The 22,312-nt window shown below is 45.6% G+C and overlaps 1 protein-coding gene across 4 annotated transcripts in view; it reads left to right on the top strand.

Moving 5' to 3' along the window:
* Positions 1–20,691, top strand: part of CNOT10 (CCR4-NOT transcription complex subunit 10) — a 550,184-nt gene extending 529,493 nt beyond the window's left edge. For all 4 annotated transcript variants that reach the window (XM_086942099.1, XM_086942101.1, XM_086942102.1 and 1 more), the window contains one exon: positions 20,414–20,691. In XM_086942099.1, coding sequence (XP_086798225.1) covers positions 20,414–20,571 — 158 coding nt within the window. In that variant the 3' untranslated portion in view covers positions 20,572–20,691. The remainder of the gene's footprint in view (positions 1–20,413) is intronic.
* The last annotated feature ends 1,621 nt before the right edge of the window (positions 20,692–22,312 follow it).

Raw genomic sequence — 22,312 nt, 5'->3', positions numbered from 1 at the left:
ACAGAACATATGAAGGTGGGATATTCCTCAGAACATTTTCCTCTTAGCCCAACATGTTCCAGGGGTACAAAACACCATAGCCGATCTGTTGAGCCGTCAGACACAACAGATCCATGAGTGGGAACTTCATCCACAAGTTCTTCAACCGTTCTTTCAGATATGGGGACAACCTCAGCTTGACCTCTTCGCCACCCACGAAAACACCAAATGCCCAAGCTTCGCCACCAGATATCCACACCCACTGTCCAAAGGCAATGCGATATGGATGAACTGGTCAGGCAAATTTGCGTACGCTTTTCTACCTCTTCCACTCATTCCACTAGTGGTGCGCAAACTACAGCAACATTCCCTAACCCTCATTCTAGTTGCTCCAACTTGGGCCCGACAACCGTGGTACACCACATTGCTGGAACTTTCTGTAGTACCGCACCAAAAGCTATACCTATCTCCACGCCTCTTATCCCAGAATCATAGAGAAATTAGACACCCGGACCCAGCTCAGCTCAATCTTGCGATCTGGCTCCTGAGGTCCTAGAATTTGGTTATCTTAACCTTCTTCCTGACTGTATGAACGTCATTAAAGAAGCTAGACGTCCCACCACTAGGGCATGCTATGCAGCCAAGTGGAAACGTTTTGTAATAAATTGTCATAACATCATCAATCCCCTAGATGTGTCTATCCAACACATCATAGGCTACTTACTACACCTCCAAAGATATAACTTAGCCTACACGAATATTAGACTGCATCTTGCTGCCATGGCAGCATAAATACAAAATAGACCACATCTATCACTCTTCAGAGTACCTGCCATAAAAGCTTTTATGGAAGGCCTCAAAAATATAGATCCTCCCAGAGCACCACCTTCACCTGTGTGGAATTTAACCCCTTCCCTGCTCATGACGAGCTCAGCTCGTCATGCAGTACACTGCTCCTGTGCTCATGACGAGCTGAGCTCGTCATGAGCAATGGGAAATAAGGAGTTCCAGCACAGGAGGAAAATCTCCCTAGCAGCAATAAGGTTAAACATTGTTCGCACATGGCTAATGGGACCTCCCTTTGAACCTTTACATAAATGTGAGCTACAATTCTTAACATGGAATGTTGCTTTCCTAGTAGCAAAAACTGCTCTGCAAAGAGTTAGTGAATAGCTAGCACTAACCATTCAGAACCCTTTTCTGCAAATGCATCATAATAAGGTTGTTCTACGAACTAATCCTAAATTCCTTCCTAAAGTCATTTCTCCCTTCCACCTCAATCAATCTGTGGAACTGCCCATATTTTTTTCACAGCCATAAACAGTCGCAGATAGAGCGCTTCATACCTTAGATGTCAAAAGAGCATTGCTTTACTACATCAAGAGAACACAACTCTTTCGTAAGACCAAACAACTTTTCGTGTCTTTCTCACCACTACACAAAGGCAACTCCATATCAAAATCTGGGATAGCTAGGTGGATTGTCAAATGCATACAAATTTGCTTCAACAAAGCTAAACGTACATTATCTGTTCCTCCTAAAGCCCACTGTGCAAGAAAGATAGGGGCTTCAATGGCATTTTTAGGGAATATTCGCTTAGATGATATCTGCAGAGCAACTTGTGCAGATTTTCAAACTAAAGAACAAGCTACTGTAGGCCAGGCTGCACTCAAAACACTATTTCAAACTACTGCAACAGATACTGGTGGTCGCCGCTAGGGGGGGTACTGCTATATAATCTATGCAACAGTGTGTAATCTGCAGCTCATATGCCTCGAATGGAAAATTCTACTTACCAGTATGCATCTGTTCTTGGCATGTAGAGCTGCAGATTCACACACGCCCACTCGGCTACCTTTATCTGTTCCAGTATTATCTTAATTAGATACAGCTTACATGGGCATCCTTCCTGTTTCCTACAAAGCTCCATCATTTCCCTGCTGGTGAAAAACAATCTAAGGATGGAGCTGATGCCCATGCGCAATGTGATCCAAAGGAGGAGTTACCTATCTCGTGACTTCCAAAGACTTTCAGGACAAAAACCAATGCAAACATCCGGGCCCAACACTAGATGGCGATCTATGCAACAGTGTGTAACTCTGCAGCTGTACATGCCAAGAACAGATGCATACTGGTAAGTAGCATTTTCCTTTTCATAAGCCTGGCTTATACAATTTGTGTCACCATAGGGGGTGGCCTTGCTTTGAGATGCCTGTGTCAGTATGAGTTCACTAACTGCTGTCAGAGCAAATAGCCAGTAAAATCTGCATACATTGAGGAATACCTCTGTTGTCATTGGCCTGATCTAATGCAAGTTCTGATACTAGAGGGACAGCTTTTGTTCCCAGTTGCCTGAGCATATGAGATTTCTGTATCCTGGAGGATAGCTCTTCATAGCATTAACTTTTAAGGCCTGCTTAACCTTGGGGATAACTTTGCTGATACCTGTATGTTCTGAAGATGTTTGTACTGCACAGCATAGTTCATATAGATAGCCTCCTAATCACGATTCAAGTCATGAGCACTGGTGGCTGTGATGCAGTTGATCTCTTGTGTGTGTGCTTACCTTGTCCAACTTGCTAGGAAAATATGCTCATTATTTTTCAGTAGTGATGTGTTTGCATGTATTTCTTTGATTTCTGATGGGTTGAATGTGTCTGTTTCCTTTGATTCACCTCCCAGATCCTGTTTGTAGTCAACTGCCAAGTAGGATTTCTTAGTAGAATAATCAGGGTTAGATTTGGTGCTCGTGACTTTCCTGCCAACCTATGCCGGTGAGTTGTGAACCATGTATGTTTAGTTTTCACTGGGTGTGTGGGACTTCTAATCACAGAGTCCTCACCTTTTAGATATTCCCCAGGCGTCCCCAATTGGCAACTTTTCCATAAGTACCTCTACGTTCCCGTGGGTGGCATCATGTGGCTTCGCACTGACTCCATTCCATTGAGGAAATTACATGAAGAGCCTATATAGGCGTTACTTGGCCTCAACCTACCACTCTCATACACCTGAGAAGGTACAAGGATGTCGCCATTCTTCCTGATCTCACTCCTGAAACCGGTTGCCTTCAAAGTCTATCTCTCAGCTTATCCCAGCACAACCCGAGTTTTCAGTGGTATTTGCGACACCCAGACAGTTCCAATGCCATGCTCCGACTCATTAGATTCCTTCTGACTCTACCTGGTGTGCCTGCGGGCCCTGAGTAGCTGCCCTTTGATGGGACTTGCCTTTTTGTGGACCAGGCCGATTCCATTTTTGAACAGTTCAAAGAGAGCAGGGCAACAGCACACTTCCTGTGCTTATCTTTCCCTCCTGGCCAGCTGCACCAGCCCAACAAAACCTTTCATGACGCCGGCAGAGGCACCCCATACCAGCAGCCACTACAACCTCAGCAATGTGCCGATCAATTTCATGCCTGAGGTCGTGGCACCCAGGGTCAACTAGCCAGTCGGCCTACTGACTCAACACCCTTAGAACCCCTGCAGACCCCTCCTTCTGCTGCTCTCTGCCAGACGTCTCAAGCGTGCCTGTTCTGCAGCCTGTCGAAAAGGTAAACACTCTTTCCTTCAATGCCACTCCGCTGCACCTTCTTCCTTTCCTAGAACAATTTTGAAAAAAGGGGCTATCTAGAGGGCGCCTGTGACAGAAGTCGGCCATGGTTGTTGTTACCACTACTTTTGGGTGCCAAAGAAGGATAGAAACCTTTGTCCAACTCCTCTCGAAGAACAAATTCAGAATGCTGTCCCAGGCCTGACCAGCCCTCGACCCTGGAGACAGGAGTGTGGTGTTGTATCTGCACGACACTTATTTCCATATTCCCAAGCTGCTGGCCCATCAACCACCATCTGTTAGATACATCTAACCTCAGATTTCTTACCTTTGAATAGCCCTGGCATCAGATGGGATCCGGAAGATGTTTTGCTTGAGCAGTACCCCTGCACACTGATAGGTGGAGTTGATCGTCTTCACGTGGTGTCATTGGCGTCGTCTGCATCGGAAGTGAGGTCCCACACCTATATAGGAGCCATCTCGGCGTTTTGACGTCCGTTCTTTTCTTCCTGTGTCAGTTAGTGCTGATCTGAAGAAAGATCTACCCCTCTGTCCGTTTTTGACTACAAAAATTCACTGTTCTGTTGAGTTTTTTATGGGGAGGGGGGGATTTTTCCTCTTGATTGAGTCGTGAATGTCTTTGAGAAAGACCTGGTAATGTGTGGCGCGCCTGTCATCGCACCATGTCAGTTACAGCCCTCCACCTTGTGTGTCTGTGGTTTCTCAAGTGCAACCGCGACTCTCAATTCATGCTCTGACTGCCAGGCCATGACCCTGAAGGCTTGCCTTTGGGCTCCGCAGGGTCAGAAGGGGACCCCTCTGGTTCCGGCCTCTGCTCACATTGGCCCCCATGGATCCAGTCATACCACCGCAACCTTCACTGGTGCCGGCCCGGCGCCGATTCTCCTGACGTCACTGGCTGCGCCATCCCCATTCTGCTAACCAACGACACAGAGCCAGGTGGGCCGGCGCCGACAGGACTCCCGCGTCCTAGGTCAAAGCCTAAGCCTTGTTCTGAAGGGCTAGGTATAGGGGAAGAATGGGAGGGGCCACTGAACCCTTTAAAATACAAGTTGGAGCAGGATATGGACTGGTGTAAGGGCTTGGTGAGGCCAGAGGTCTGAACAATTCTCCAGATATTGATATGCTTTCTCCCCCTACCAGGGCTATGGAGGAGGGAGTATCATATTCCATGGTGGTGAAGAGGGCAGCTGAGGTCCTGGAGTTGCCCTCTGTGGCAGTCAAGTCGAACATCTTGATGGAGGTGCTACAACTGGGACCTTCCGCTTACGAACCCTTGCTCCTTTTTGTAACAGATTTCCTACTGAGAACCTGATCCAAGCTCCGTACAGGGGCTCCTGTGAACAGGACAGTTGCCCACCTGGGTACCCAAACTTGCTCATCCAACACCCCACCCCTAAGAGCTTGGTGGTCCAAGCCTCTACATCCCATGGCGTGTTCCCACCAGCATCCCCAGACAGGGAATCTAAGAGGCTGCATGGCCTGGGTAGAAAGATTTTTTCGAACACCAGTCTTGCATTGCAGTTGATGAACACTGCATGCTTATTAGGCTGCTAGTCCCACATTCTGTGGGATTTGGTTGTCCAAGTGCATTCCCAGGTCCCAAAGGAGACCCGGGCTATTCTCTCCCAAGTGGTAAAGGATGGGAGAGATACAGCAAAGTTCACCATTAGGTGTGGTTTGGATAGGATTGACTTGCTGGGTAGAGTGGTTTTGTCGGCAGTGGCAATTAGACGCCACACCTGGCTGAGAGCATTGAGCTTTTCAGGGGAGGTCTAGGCTTCCCTCCTGGACATGCCCTTTGAGGGCAACTGTCTCTTCGGAGACAATGCAGACACAGCGCTGGAGAACTTCAAGGACTTGCGGGCTACAGCAAAGTCCTTGGGCCTAGCAGCTACTCAGCATTATCCCCAGTCCGCCTATCGCCCTGTTCGTGGGTACAGAAGGGGCTTTTAACCGCACCCACCATATTCCAGCAACCCCCCATGCTAGCATCCCAGACTGTGCAGGGGCGAGGATGCAGTTCCTACTGACTCCATGGTAAGTATGTACCGCAGTCGGTACCGCCACCAGTCTCCTTACAGCAGCAGCCTTTGCACCCTCTTGCCCTACAATATCATGGGCATCCAGTTGGTGGCATCACTGGCAGTTCATAACTGCGGACAGGTGGGTTTTACAGATAGTTCGGAGGGGCTGCTCCCTTCCCTTCGAATTCTTGAAGTACTAGAAAAATATACCATAGAGCTATACTTACCAGTAGCCCATATACCTCATTTACCATACATAAATCAGTCGGCAATGGAAAAGGTTCAATCATTTATTTTGCAAAGTGCCCTGTACAGGGGAGCCTCCCTCTGGTCACAGCTCGCAAAGGTGTGCAGAGGAGACTACTGGATCACGTTCAAAACAGTGCATATATACTTTCGACATACCTCATAGAAACCCCATACATGGAAAAGTACCAGTTCAAGAAAGACCAACAGGAACACCCATATAAGGCACAATAGATTGGTTCGAAACTCTGCTAAAGCTATTCCAGGGGTAGGTCAGTAAAGGTGCCTCCCTTTTGTTCTGGTGCATGGGAGTACAGGCATGACGCATGCAGGAATGTGCTCATCCTACAAGAAAGAGCAGATGTGACCTTGAGTTTTCTAAGTTAGAATCAATGCTCTGTTCATAGCCTCGGCCAACCTTTCGGACTCTCCTCTTAGCAGTATGTCACGTGTTTTCCTTACTAACGAAAGAGGCCTCGGGAAACGAAACCAAGATGGCGTTTGTTCAATTCGGGCCCGATTCTTAGGATGTACATGGGTCGAGTGTATTTACAAGGGGCTTTTATCGAAGTTGCAGATATATATTGGATACGCTATGACAACATTATATAGTATCGATTTTATATTTCTTCAGACCGCCCTTTTGGCATAATGCAGCCAATATATAAAGGCTGGTCTTCTAATCTAAGAACACACCCTCATCTATCAGCATGAGGTCGGCCACCTCCTTCTGCACTAACTGCTTTTCAATTTTAGTCTGTCGGGAAACTGTCAAGGAGGAAGTAAGTTTGGCTGCACAATAGGAGTAACATGCCGGGCCACAATGAAGGCACAGGCAACAAACAAATACCACTCCCAGTGCTCCAGACAGAATCAGTAAAATCTTCCAGCCCCAAGTAGAGAGGAGATCCCAAAACCACCCGGTAAAAGACCAAGTGCCAGTGTCAGCATGGACTTTCGCAGCTAAGCGATGTAATTTTTGAATAGCTAGATGTATAGTGGGAGCAGAATCTGGAATATATACACAGCAGGAGCTGCCAATCACGCGACTTGCTCCTCCTCGATCGGTAGGATGACGTCAAGCACCATCCGATTTTGGAGCGAGACAAGCCTCATAGCCTGAAGCTCTACGGTCAAAATCCCATCAGTAGTTTGAACTAAATTTTCTACTACTCTAGAGAGACGCCTAACATCTCTACTAGTGATAATGGGACCCCATATTGGAAAGAAACCCTTGGCTATGTCCATAAACTGCTGAGCAGCAGTATCAGTCTGATCAGTGCCTTCAGTACTAACACTTCTGTATACTCGATAAGGACCTACATTCCGTTTAGTCAGCTGGTGTGTTTTGTGGTAGTTATAAGGAGCTGTATAAACTGTAGGATACAAGAAGGACAGGCAACATTTTCCGGCCCACCCTCTCAGAAGCCAAGTATAGGCGTTTTCTCCACATACAAAATATACATTAGGAGGAGTAATTAGAGGTGGTGTACTGATAGTATGCAAAATGTAAGTATAGTTACATCTACTATTTCCCACATTAACATGACCTTTTCCTTGTATACAAAAGGAAGCAGTACTATTCAGAATAGGAACTGGCATTGCCTTATCATCGGTGACATTTCGATCCTGGAAATGCTGAAAGTATTGAGTAGAATTGAATTGTTCAAAATCCGACATTTCCTCTTGTAACCAAGTAGCGTTTTCATAAGTGGTGTACATATTCGTACAAGCATCCGGATCTAAAGATCCCTCCCCATGGTTCCCCTGTGCATCAAATCCCTGATGTTGTTCTATATATTTTAGAACAGCTTCATAATCCTTTTCAGTATATCTTGTGGGGTCAGCTACATAATGCAAATACATGAGTGATTGTAACTGAAACCAGGCTTCACAACTTGCCAAGTGTGATAACGGTAAGGAAATAAACAAATCATGGCGATGCATTACAGATGGCAAGAGACCACATACCCAGCAGTTTGTCTTATTCGTAGTGCTATGAGCCTCATGCAACATTTCTATAAACGCATTTTTAACATAGGTTTCACGATGTCGCTCTTTATGGGGAGGCAAAGTATAAAAGAAATGCTCAGGTGGGGTTGCGGTGGTACCTAAAACATGGTGCATTGGATATTGAAATTCTAAATATATAAACATGCACATCAAGATTATCATAATTACTGCAATAGTTATTACAAAGGCTACCTTCACTCTGGTAGCCCAACCAGAAAACATAGGAACATTCTCAATAAAAGGTCTGGGTGCAAGAGGTCTCTCCTTCAAGAGCAAATCGGGCAAAGGGATACATCCTAACTAAAAGTCCAAACTAAACTCGGGAAAAGATGCAAGACAACTTCCAGAGGGTTTCTTCTCACTGTGTCCGTTTAGAGCCTCACAGGCAGGCTCGTGCTATCCATCCACAAAATGATCTTCCCAGTAATTTCACTGTTGCAATTTAGGCCCTTTGGATTACACAGTCTTTCTTTCTGAACAGAGCAATGTGTCAGTTCCAAGCTCTCAACGGGTTCAGTCCAGTGTCTCGCTCAATACCCAAGAAAAGCTTATCTTTCACCCTACAACTCAAGTCTTTCCCTTTCTCCTACAATCCGAAACTGGGGTATTGCGTGATATTCGGGCCGTAAATTGTATCGCAGATGGCCAGGTTGCTCCTGATCATGGAACAACACAGCAGCAGGGACATTTGGTGCAACACACTTTTCAAAAGCCTCAGGGGGGTCATCTTTATCACAAGTTTCAGAAACCAAGGCTGATTCACCTCCTTGCACTATCGACAATCCTTCCCCTTGCCCAATTTCAACGGCATCCGAGAAAGGCACAAACCGTACCCTTTGTTCTCCCTCTTGTGTTAGAACCCCGTCTCGGTTCTGTTTATCAGAGGGAAGCGGTAAGGGTAGCTTCTTCACATGTGAAGCATGGATCCAGTTCTTCTTCCCATCCACTTTCACTGCTGTCCGAGTGGCCAGGAGAATCTTGTAGGGGCGACTCCACCTCAGTTCCAGACTCGATTTTCGTTGGTAATTCCGTACAAGGACCCACTGTCCTGGTTCCAGGCGATGTCTGGGACCCTCCGGCAGCGGCTGCAGTACTGCTGAGACCTGTTGATGAATAGAACGCAGATCTTTAGTTAAAGTGTACAGGTAGTCTGTCATCATAGGGTAATCAAGATCACGGAAGGATTTGGGTCTTGGGACACCCCACACGTTGGCTGGTCACCAAAAACAACCTCATAAGGTGACAGCCCAGCCCGAGAATGGGGGGTTACTCGTATTGACATTAATGCTAGGGGCAGCGCATCAGGCCAACTTAAACCCGTACTCTCCTGTATCTTTGCCATTTTCAATTTCAATATGCTATTATATTTCTTGACCAATCCTGCAGTTTGTGGGTGTCGTGCTGCATGAAGTTTTTGTTTTATTTGCAACCCTGCACAAACATGCTTAATCATTTCTGCATTAAAATGTACCCCATTGGCGTGTCATGGGCACACTCCTCTACTCTGCGCTGCCCAGCTCACTCCCCTTATCATGGCGAATCCCACTTTGAAAGTATTGACTCTCAATGTGAAAGTGCTGAACAACCCTATCAAGAGGAGAGCAATAACTTCCAATTTAGAGAACTCCGGGGCTGACATCTGCCTATTACAGGAAACCCACCTCCTGCCCAAAGATTGGCACAGAATGCGCTCACGCGCCTTTCCCCAACAGTTCTTTTCTTCCCTTCCAACAAAAAAGGCGGGGGTGGCCATCTTGGTGTCCAAACATTTCCGAGGAAGAGTAAGGGATAAAGCGGGAAAGGTCAAGGGTCGCCTTTTGGTATACACCTTCCAGATTGGGGACAAGAGTCTCACGATGGGATCCATCTATGCCCCGAACACGTGACAAACTTTTCTGAAAAACGCAATTTTGGAGTCCCTTCAACCATCTAACACACTCCTACTTATCGGGGCGACCTTAACTTAGTCATGGACACAAACAAGGGCAGGTCAGGGCATCGTTATGGGGACACGGGCGCTATAACAGTGACAGGCGTAGAGTGGCTACAGGAGAGAGGCCTAGTGGATCTTTGGAGGGCCACACATCCTAGCGCAACACAGTTCAGATTCTACTCCCATGTCCACCGCACCTATGCCAGACTAGATCACTTCTTAGGATCATCCGAATTGCTCTCTACCATCGACGAGATCGGCATAGTACCTGCAGCAATCACAGATCATGACGCAGTGGAACTCACACTTGTCATCCCTGCGTCCTCCCGCCCTCGAGGCTCATAGCGCCTTCGCGAAACCCTGCTGCAGCGGCCAGAAGTCAGCAAACGGCTACACAAATGCATAGTTGAGTACTTGGCTGTCAACGATACGCCAGAAATATCGCTTTCGGCCCTCTGGGGGGCCCTAAAATCAGTAGTCCGAGGGGAACTAATAGCAATCGCCGCTGCAGAGGCTAAGGACCGGAGAGAGAAAAGAGATAATCTCACTGCTCAAGTTGCTGAACTAGAGAGGGTACACAGCTGCACGGGCGCACCGCAGGTCTGGAGACAATTGAAAACCGCCAGGGCTCAATTGGCTAGCTTGGACACTGACAGAGCAGAATTCGCTGCGCTCCGCCTTCGACACACATACTATGTCGGGGGCAACAGAACTGGACGCCTACTAGCCAGCGCTTTAAAAGCTAAAACTCAACGCACGAAAATCTCTGGCCTTACAGATGATTCTGGGAACAATCTCGTCGAGGATCCTTAACACTTTCAATAGTGTTATCAAATACTGTAGTCTCTGCCACCCATTGAGTTGCTACACTGGGGAACATCGTTGACGTTAAAGTTTGTGCTGTTTGTTTCGCTACTTGATCAGCAAAAGCATTTCCTTCTCCTGTAGTATCAATGGTTTTCTTATGGGCACTACACTTGATGATAGCTACCTTTTCCGGTAAAGTTAAAGCATATAACAGTCTTTCAATCAACTGGCCATGTTGTATTCTTTGACCGTGAGAATTAAGAAATCCTCATGCCCTCCACAGCCGCCCAAAACTATGGGCCACACCAAAGGCATATTGGCTGTCAGTAAAGATATTTACTCTTAACCCTTCACTCAGCTCACAGGCCCTCAATAATGCTACTAGTTCAGCTGCTTGCGCTGACTGCTGAGAAACCCGAGCGGTCTCTACTACTGTTCTAAGAGTAGTTATAGCATAAGCAGCTGTGGTCGTGCCATCTGGTAACTTGAAACAAGAGCCATTCACATACAATTCCCCTTGTGGGGCAGATAAAGGGGAGTCTGGGAGGTCTACACGTCCCTTCGTTTCTTCTGCCGTCCGAAATATACAATCATGGACATCGTCCTTTTGATCACTCGAAGGGAGGGGTAGTAACGTGGCTGGGTTCAGAGTGGCACATCGTTTAATTTTAATGTGGGGTGTGAATAAAGTTAATTAATAATCAGTCAATCGTGCACTTGTGAGGTGCTGAGTTTTTGTTCTATTCAATAATATGGCCACAACGTGCGGTACCATCACTGTGAGGTCAGTATTCAAAACAATCCCCTCCGACTGTCGAATGGCCACCGCCACAACAGCAGTAGCCCTTAGACAGCTAGGAAGGGCTCGGGCAACATTATCCAATACTGCCGAGAAATATGCACAGGGTCGTTGTTTACCGCCAAAATCCTGGGTTAACACTGAAAGAGAACAACCGTTCACTTCATGCACATAAAGTACAAAAGGTTTTCGGTAGTCCAGAGTACCCAGAACAGGCGCAGAGCAAAGAGCAGTTTTTAAAGAATTAAAAGCATCTTGACAATCATCCGTCCAGGGTAAGGGTTCATGCACATCTTTTGTAACCAAGTGCAACAGAGGTTTAGTCAGAAGAGAAAAATTAGGAATCCATTGGCGACATTAAGAGCTAATGCCTAGAAAAGCACGAACATCACGTTGAGTACGAGGCACAGGCATGTTAGTAATAACAGTTATACGTTCAGGAGTTAATCGTCTCCCCGCTTTCGACAGTCAGTGACCAAGGTAGGTCACTTCCTATTGACAATACTGAAATTTGGACAGGGATTCTTTATTACCATGAGTAGCCAGATGATGCAATAATTTAACAGTGGCCTCCTTACAACCATCCGCCGTATCAGAGACCACCAAAATATCATCCACATATTGGATGAAGACATTACCAGAAGGGAGGTCTAACTCATCCAGTACCGCTTTTAGAGCATGGCTATAAATGCTAGGACTTTCAATATAGCCTTGGGGTGCGCGACAAAATCTAAAACTGCAACCAGATAATGAGAATCCAAAAATGTGATGGCTGTCTGGATGTATGGGGATACTAAAGAAAGCATTCTTTAGATCGATCACCGAAAAATACTGCGCGGTAGGGGGAATCATAGTCAAGATGGCAGTGATATCAGGGACCACAGGATATTGAGGAATCACTATTTTATTAACCTCTCTAAGGTCAATTACAAAACGATAAGTATCTTTATAATCAGGGTCACCATCTAACAGGCCTTTTTCAAAATCGGTAAAATGGAACTATTACAAATATTTGATGCAGTTTCCTTTACAACTCCTTTCTTAATCAAATCACGAATAACATGCAACAAAGCCTGTTCACCTTCAGGCAAAATTCGATATTGGGGAATTCGTGGTAAATGCGCATTTGGTTTTAGGGTTATGGATACAGGTGGTATTTTCAACAATCCGACATCCGTGTCCCCTTTTGCCCAAAGAGAGGGCGGTATATCTGAGAACTCAGGAGGGAGGGGTGTATTTTTGACTAAACATTGAGATACACGTTCAATAGGAGGCTGCAATGTTAGGTGCACGCCACCAGGAGAACAATAAATACGAGCTTGCAACTTTTTCAATATGTCCAAGCCTAGCAAATTTTCTCCGCAACTAGAAGTAAGCAAAAACGGTGATTCTACAGCAACAGGTCCAATGGTAAAGGGAAGTAGTTTTGAAACTGGGCTGACCACGGGGATTCCTGAAAATCCCAACGATATGTTATTTTGCCCAGACAGAGCAGCCCCTGGGACCAATGTATGAGCCACAGAACTATTCATAGCTCCAGTATCCACTAAAAACTTCTCAGCTGTCCCCATCAATTTCCCCTGGACATAAGGCCCCTGCTGGTCAACTGGTACTGATATATGGCCCCTGCTCTGTCCGTGGCTGTCTCATGCATATTTAAAGAGGGGGTGCACTTCTCTCATAGGCTACTGTGTACCTACATCTGGGCATCTCCTATCCATTCGGTCCCGATAATTTATCAGAGTTTTGACATTCTGAAAACCCTCGTTGACCTGTAATTCAAACTTAAATGCTCGATCTCTGATGTCACACAATGTCTGAGGGGCCAGACCTTCATGGAAGCATTGTTCCCATAAAGAAATCAGTCTTATCGCCATGTGTTCTAATGCTAGTTGTTGAGTAACTGGTTCAAAATCTTTCATAGTACTCCAAATGTCCTCTAGAGTATAGATTGGATTCTGCATCCATTGGGACGCCTGAATCATTACAGCCTGTCTTTCTTCATCACGGATGATCGAGTAAAAACTCTACGACCTTCCATCCCTCCCATAGGGCGTCCTGGGGTGTCATCTGAAGAGGCAGCGGTCATCCCGCTAGGGGTAACCGTCATTCCTCTGGCCGGGGGTGTTAAAAATACTGGGGAGGCGGGGGAAGCGACCACCGTCCCGGGTAACAAGGTGATTAATTCTGAGGTAGTGGGACGGAGGGTAGGAGGGACAGACAACGGAGCAGGAGGGTGCAAAGCTACTGGAGCAGACACAACCGCTGCTCCTATCTCTCACTTTCGATCCACTGGAACTGCTGGGTACAAACCCTGGGGCGCATATGGTGGCGGAGGGCGAGTTTCCAACAGTTCCTCTATTTCATCTTCCGCTTCGGTTCGGGTCACATGACTTTTATCAGTCTGTAATCTAAACTGTCTATCTAATTGTTCGATATTCTTCTCTACTTTTTCCTTTTCATACGCCACTGCCTTTTGGGTTACAGTCTGTCCTGCTTTATTTTTTCTAATTTCTCTCCTCGTATTCGCCGTCGCTTCGCCTCCTTGACCCATAAGGTCAAGGAGTCAAACATACTCTGACGGCTCCTTCTTAAAAATAATTTGTTTTGTAAGTATTTTATTTTCCTTTCATCAAAAGACACGGTTAAAGGCCACTGTAATTCTGCATTGTCTTTAGTATATTTATTCCACAATGTATTAAACAAAATAGGAGTGAGACCATGTTTAACATACATATCAAAACTAGGACTGCCTTCCGGAGGAGCGGGCTGTCTTTCTTCCAGCCGCCCACTTTTCCGTCTGCAGCACCCAAAACATAATTTACTAATACAAGACATTTTGGTAGATATTCAACAGATCATATCATTCCAACTGCAGTCACACTCATAGACGCGTCTACTCACCATACACTTTTTCACTTTTTCCACTTACGACAAGTCAATATACATAATATACGTAAAGTGCATACATTTAGATCGAGAAAAAAAATGCTGCGGTCATAACTTTACAATTTCTTACGACATGTCCCATATGCGAACAGAGCCCGTCGACTCCTGTTCGGGGAATCGGTCACCCTGGATTCCAGACCACCAAAAGATTTCACAAAAGAGACAGTCCAGAGACTGCCCTGGGATCATCAGACAGGCGAACCACGGACCCTCTTACAGACTATCCCCCAGTCCTGTGCTGGTTGGGACAGGCGTTATGGGCGCCACCATAGACCCTGCGCGTACCCAGTTGCTCCTGGGGGCCTTTCCGAAGAGGATCCGGCCGAGTGAGCACCCACCGTGCAACACAAAGGCATCCGACGTTCTCCCAATTATTCACCAAACAAGTCTGTGGAACATCTGCCAGTGCACTCACACCTCTGCCACGTCAGACCCCCAGATTCCCTTGTGGTTCACTAACCACCATACCATACGCAGTTAACTGTTCTTCTGAGCCACTTCTCAAAAGTGCTCATTTCATACCATACAATTCACTCACCTGGTGCGCGCAGGTCTGATTGACCTTCTCCACCGCCAACTTCCTTTATAGACCGACACGGTCAGCTGTTCCCGGGTTAAGCCCGAAGGACTCCGGCGAAGGGTTATTTAGCAGCTGGGAAGGTCTCTGCGTCGAAGAGTGGAATTTTCCGCTTCTACCACAAACTGGTTTCTCAATTAGGATCCTTTTTCAATCCACCCCCTCGACCAGAACCCCTCCCCGTCCCTCTTCTCCCATTTACGGGAGGGGACAACCCTATTGCGGAGTCCCGGCGGAGTCGCCAACTGAAGTACTAGAAAAATATACCATAGAGCTATACTTACCAATAGCTCATATACCTCATTTACCATACATAAATCAGTCGGCAATGGAAAAGGTTCAATCGTTTATCTTGCAAAGTGCCCTGTACAGGGGAGCCTCCCTCTGGTCACAGCTCGCAAAGGTGTGCAGAGAAGACTACTGGATCACGTTCAAAATAGTGCATATATACTTTCGACATACCTCATAGAAACCCCGTACATGGAAAAGTACCAGTTCAAGAAAGACCAACAGGAACACCCATATAAGGCACAATAGATTGGTTTGAAACTCTGCTAAAGCTATTCCGGGGGTAGGTCAGTAAAGGTGCCTCCCTTTCGTTCTGGTGCCTGGGAGTACAGGCATGGCGCCTACAGGAATTTGCTCTTCCTACAAGAATGGGCAGATGTGACCTTGAGTTTCCTAAGTTAGAATCTATGCTCTGTTCATAGCCTAGGTCGACCTTTCTTACTCTCCTCTTAGCAGTATGTCACGTGTTTTCCTTACTAACGAAAGAGGCCTCGGGAAACAAAACCAAGATGGCATTTGTTCAATTCGGGCCCGATTCTTAGGATGTTCATGGGTCGAGTGTATTTACAAGGGGATTTTATCAAAGTTGCAGATATATATTGGATACATTATGACAACATTATATAGTATCCATTTTATATTACTTCATTCTCCCCTCCCACTTTGCCTCCATCTCATGACCGACTGACGGAGAATCATTTGTCGTCCTTGCTCCGCGAGGGAGTCACCGATCTCTTGGCCAAGGGGGCCATAGAGAGGGTTCTGGTGTCAGAAGTAGTCAGTGGTTGCTATTCCTGCTATTTTTGGATTACCAAAAAGAACAAAGTCGTTTAACCTATCTTAGATTTGAGAACACTCAACCCCTTCTTCAAAAAGAAGTAGTTCAAGATGCTCACATTGGCTCAGGTTTTGTCTGCCCTGTACCCGGGAGACTGGATGGTAGCGTTGTAGTTCCAGGACTCCTATTTCTATTTCCCCATCCTGCCTGCCCATCAGCGTTACCTGCGGTTTACAGTAGGCCAGGAGCATTTTCAATTCATTGTGCTCTCTTTTGTCCTCACCAGCACCCCTCGGGTGTTCATCAACATGATGCCGGTGGTGGCAGCTCATCTGCGCAAATCAGGGTTGCAGTCTTTCCCTATCCCGAAGACTGGAGCCTGAAGGCGGGGTCCCCCCAGGCTATCGTCTCTCACCTTCAGACTATGGCGGACCACCTGCATTTTCTGGGGTTCACCATCCATTACATTCGCAGACAGGCATCCCTCCACCAAAAAGATATACACCTTCCATTGGAAGACATGTGTATTATATTGTATGGAAAGGATTTCTACCTGTCTTTCTGTTTCCCTTTACGATATTTAACTTTTTATTTTGACCCTTGGCCAGCAGAGCTGTGCTCTGGGCACTCTGAAATCTTATGTTTCTGCCATCTTGCAGCTGCCTGACCAACCCTCTTTATTTAAATTTCCCATTGTAAATAGATTTCTGAAAGGTTTTGTACATATGTTCCCACCTTCCCCTCTCATTATGCCTCAGTGGGACCTTAATCTGATTCTCACATTCCTGATGTGTGCTCCTTTTGAGCTTTTACATAATTGTCCCCTCAGGCTGCTTAGAATCAAAACAGCCTTTCTCATGGCATTTGCCCATTGGGTGAGTGAGCTGCAGGCTTTATCATCCAAATCTTCATTCCTGTCTGTCTTTCCAGACAAATGTTCTTGCCGAAAGTGGTAACCCCATTCCATGTGGGCCAATCCGTCACCTTGCCCACTATTCTACACTCTGCCAAATATCTAAAAAAAAAAAAAAAAAAAGCGACCCTACCATGGAGACCCAAAAAGAACATTGTTGTTCTAACTTGACCGCATACGAGAGTTCAAGGTGGTCGACCAACTCTTCGTGGGGTATGTTGGAGCGAAGAAGGGCGGCGTGGTGCAGAAATTAACCATTTCGTGCTGGGTCGTTCTCTGTATTAAAATCTGCTATGCACTGGCCAAGAAGCAGCCTCCTGAGGGCTTATGGGCTCATGTGCTCATTTCACCAGAGCTATAGCTGTGACCACTGCTTTAGCATGTAGTCACAGTTCTGAACATCTGCCAGGCAGCAACGTGGGGGGTCCCTGCACACGTTCACCAAACATTATTGCCTGGACAATCGGGTCCGCAGGAATGGGCATTTTGCCTGTTCGGTCCTGCAGGTCTTTATAGTTTATCATGTGCAGTCCACTATCGGACAGTATTGCTTGGGTATCTATTCAAAGGTAAGGAATCTGTGGCTAGATATTGTCTCTACCACATATTGCATTACTAAATGTAAGTAACTTGTTCTACAGTTCATGGTTGGAAAGGACCTTTTTCTGTTTGTGATGCACCCCTTCGGTCTCAGCTGCGTCCCTCGGGTGTTCACTCAAGGGATGGCAATGATAGCAGCAAACCTTTGGAGGTCAGAAGTGTCCATCTTTCCCTATCTCGATAACTGGCTGTTGTAGGTGGACTAGCCCCAGGCAGTTGTCAACCACCTCCAGATTACAGAAAACCTCCTGTCACCTTTATGGGTTCCCTATCAACGTGCTGAAGTCACATCTGTCTCCTTCTCAGATGCCCCCTTCTTCAAATCCATTCTGCGCACAGTTCTTTTTGCACCTTGCCTGGAAAGAAGAGTTCAGGCCTTTCAAGCAATGATCCCAGCCTTTCAGCCATAATCCTGGATTTCAGTGAGGTTGACTCTGACGCTGCTGGATTGATGGCCGCCTGCATCCTACTGGTCAAGCATGCCAGGAAGGATATTTAAGCTCTGCAGTGGCCCTGTGCTAGTAGGCCTTACAACTCTGGAAATGGCTTGACCGTCAAGGCATTTACCTGGTGGTGAACCACTTGTCTGGCTCCTTGAATACCAGGGTGGACAAACTCAGTTGTTGACACCTAGCAGATCACGAATGCCATTTGCTCCAAGAGGTGGTGTAAGGTCTCTTCCACTAATTGGGAAAACTTGGCTAGTTGTGTTTGGCACCACAGAGAACGTACAATGTCTAAAGTTCTGCACATCACCTAGAGTGAAACTTGGTCCTTCTGTATGCCTCTCTGCAGATATCTCTTCTGCTCTGAGTTCTGAAGAAGATCAGGACCGACTGATGGCCTCAGTTTGTGCACTGAGAGAATGGTATCTAGAGTTCCTTGTTACGAGCATCTGTCCTCTGATCAGGCTGGCCCTTAAGGAGGATCGATTGTCAGAGCAACTAAACAAGGTTGTGCTCCCAGGCCTACACAATTTCCACCTTCATGCTTGGAGATTGAGCGGTGACAGCTGAGCACTTTTAACCTTCCTCCACAGGTGGTTGATCTCATCCTGGCAGCCGATGTCTCAGAAACAAAACTATATTCGCCTGTTGTTGGGAGACATTTGTGACTTGGTGCGACGCACAGTAGATAGACCCTCTCCAGGCAAAGTTATCCAATGTGGTGGTGTTTGTTTTGGCTCTTGCCTGATATGGCTTTGCTCTGAGTACAATTAAAGGGTATCTTTCGGCCTTTTTGTAGTTGCTGGATCAGCCCTTACTGTTTAAATCCCCAGTGGTGATGCATTTTTTTGAAATGCATCCAACATCTGTTTTAGGTCTGTCTCTTTGTTATGCCGCAGTGGGACGTTAACTTGGTCCTCACATATTTGAGGTGTACTCCATTTGAGCCAACCCACAGCTGTCCCTTGCAGCTTCTCACTCTCAAGACTGTGTTTCTTGTCGCTATAACATAAGCACAGCGTGTAAGCATGCTTCAAATTCTGTGTCAACCCACCATAAATCACCATTTTACTAGACAAACTGGTTCTGCAGACGCAAACATCCTTCTTGCCGAAAGTCGTGATGCCGTTACATGTCAGTCAAACTATCACCCTGCCAGCATTCTATGCTCTGCCTCACACTTCTACGGAGGAGGACAGGCGATCGCATGGACCCCAAAAAGAACACTAAGCTTTAACAGCAATCGTACCAGAGAACACCAAGTGAACAATCAGCTCTTTGTAGGGTTTGCTGGAACAAAAAAGACATGGGCAGGCAAAAGTGGACTATCCACCTCTGGTTTGTGGGCTGCATTAAGATAAGCTGTGCATTGACCAAGACTCAGCCTCTAAAAGCACTGCAAGCTCATTCCACCAGGGCGGATGCTGCTACCACTGCTTTGGCACGCTGAGCTTCTGTCCTGGAAATCTGGCAGGCAGCTACGTGGGCATCACTCCATACTTAGACAAAGCACTACTGTCTGGACAGCCAGGTTTGCCGAGGGGCATTTCGCCCCTTGGTCCTATAGGACCTTTTGGTTTGGGTCCACTCACAGACATACCTCCAAATATGTACTGCTTTGGTATCTGTTTAAAGCATGTGGAATTCGTGGTTAGAACTCTATCAGAAGAACAAGTTTCTTATCTTCACTAATGCTCTTTCTGATATAGACTAACCACAGGTGCCTCACCAACCCTCCATTCACCCCCATTCTATAAATTGGACTCTACCTATTAATAATATACCAAGTCTCGGAATCTGCACACTGATCACAGCCTATTATTTTAAGGCTCTGCATCTGGGGGCCTGTGGAAAACTAGAATGGATACTTGGAGAATGTCACATAATTGTGAGACCCAAGTGCTTCCTGATGACAATTGTTAAAATGTTGGTACCATGAAGTGGAGTAGAGGCTAACTCAAAATGTACCCCGATTGTTTTATGATTACTAACCTCGCACCATTTATGCTCCCAAGCACTATCTCTGAACTCAACGCTGATCTTTAACCTAGCTCGAAGTCCATACCTAACATCTAAGTGTGCATTAGTCCTATAAATGTACACAATGTGAGACACTAATCCCGATACCCAGCACTAACTAAACACCAAACACTCAACTTTAAACTAAAATAGTTTTTTCTAGAAATTGAAAAAGCAACTTGTCTAGAATTAGATCTGCACTACACCCCATAGTACATTTCTGATTGTCAACCAGTGTTTAATGTAAATTAACTACATGCCTTTTAGAAACTCAAGGACACCTCTTCCATTGGCCACTTCTGCTGCCCAAAAGTGACAATGCCAAAGAAAGTTAGCAATTTCTGAAAATCATTCGGATTCACATTTGATGCTAAGATGTGGCCATATTATACTTGTAAAGCAGTGTGAATAGGTATGGTTATATTGAATGCAAGCCGTTAGACTATTTAAACTTTGTATTCTCTTGCAGGCAACACTCAGCTCGCCCTACAGATAATCAAAAGAAACCAGCTGCTGCCTTCTGTAAAGACATTATCAGATGTCCGAAAGAAGCCGGTCTTCCAGCCGATTCATCCACCAATGCAGCCTATTCAGATGCCAGCCTTCACTACAGTGCAGAGGAAGTGATCTGCAATTTGTTTGATGGACAGAAATACCACCTGAAACCCACAGGAGGGTTACTGTCTGGACTCTTGGGGGTTTTGAGGGTCTCATCTGCTGCATCAATAAATGTCATCCTGGACTCCCCTTAGTGTGTGGGAAGTTTATTTTTTTAATCAAATTTTACTTATCAAATAAATATAATAATTTTAATCTCTTTTTTGTAAACGTCTTGAAAAAGAAAAATATCAAAAACGTTTTTATAAAGATGTATATGTATAAAACAAAATAAGGATGTATGATTAATGGGATAACTATGGCTCGTGGTTATTTTCGCACAGTTTTCACCTGTTTCAATTGCATGTAAATAAGGACAAACAAGGGGCAGCGATTGCACGTTAATCTACAATTCTTCAGTGTCTCATTAGGTCCTCTTCATGGCTGTGAGAGACAGACATGTTTCCTACATGTGGATTATTGCACTTTGCACCAGATCAAGAGTAGGAACAAGAATTGTTTTTTCATGTACTTATTGTTGACATAGAATTGATGTGCTCTATGCAAGATTTTGACAGTAAATAATTAATGTAAACATTAATCCCTGCTTATTTCAGCAGGATCTTTTAACACCTGTGAAGTTTCACGCCTCAGAATTTTCTATTTTTTCAGTAAGAACAGTTTTTTAAAACTCATTTCACTCAACGTTTTTTCATCTGCCCTGTTAAGGAAAAATTTCTGTCAGAATGCAATACTTTGTTTACCAACTGCCCTTCATGTGGAAGAAAGCAGCCACTGACCATTCACTCAAGGAGTGAGGTTTTTAAGAAAATGTCAAAAAGGGCACTCCGAGACAGAAAAGACGTCCGAATGAGTGGTTTGATGCAGGATATGCAAGTAGATTAAGGAAAAAGGAGAAGGCACGAAAGGTCTCCCTTTTATTATGGCTGCCGGTGTGCCTCCATCTGATAAACAGATCTTCTGATGAGAAAACTTCTGGTAGATATAGCCATGGATATAATTATTTATGACACCAAACATCCATTTTTTTTCTCTTTTTTTTTTTTTGTCCTCATTTGCCATATTGGTTTTGTTCCATGATGAAGTAGAGTGGTATACGAGCGGGATGCTGTCTCAGCTAATGAATAGCTCGTAGGGCCCAAATTTACCCTCGATACTTGACCCTCAGCTCCTCCGTCTCAACTAACTATAATTCACCAGACAAAAAAACAATCAAGAAGGGAGTGGATATTTCCACAATGACATCAGGCCCTGGGTTAGGTCTAAGTGGCTTAATCATTGGACCCGGGGGAAAAAAAAAACCCGGACACTCAGTGCGCCCAATTTAATAGTTGCCAGAACGCCTTTTTGTTTGAATTACCAGACCTACCCAGGTCTAATCTGGAGATCGTTAATATAGAGGTGTACCAATCTTCGATTGTAGGGGGAAAAGAGTCTTTCCATTTTCTGCATATCTCCCTTCTGGCAAGCAAGATAGAGTAATAAACTAGCTTTTTCTCTGAGCTTTTGAGACCATCCAAAATACCAAAGATAACCAGTGGGAGATGGAGGACTATATTCAAGTTCAAAGATAATCACAGAGTTCTTTTTATGCCCTCCCAAAATGTTGACAAAATGGGGCATTCAAAAAACATGTGACAGTCTGAAGCGGCTACCAAACCGCATTTAGGGCATGTTACCGGGCTCCCCTGGGTAAATTTTGAAAGCCTTAATGGAGAATAATAGGCCCTATGGATGGTGAAGATGTGAT

Source organism: Lissotriton vulgaris, chromosome 10 (genome assembly GCF_964263255.1).
Source record: "Lissotriton vulgaris chromosome 10, aLisVul1.2, whole genome shotgun sequence".
NCBI lineage: Eukaryota > Metazoa > Chordata > Amphibia > Caudata > Salamandridae > Lissotriton > Lissotriton vulgaris.
The sequence above is the reverse complement of the archived record's forward strand: the minus strand, read 5'-3'. Positions and strand labels throughout refer to the sequence as shown.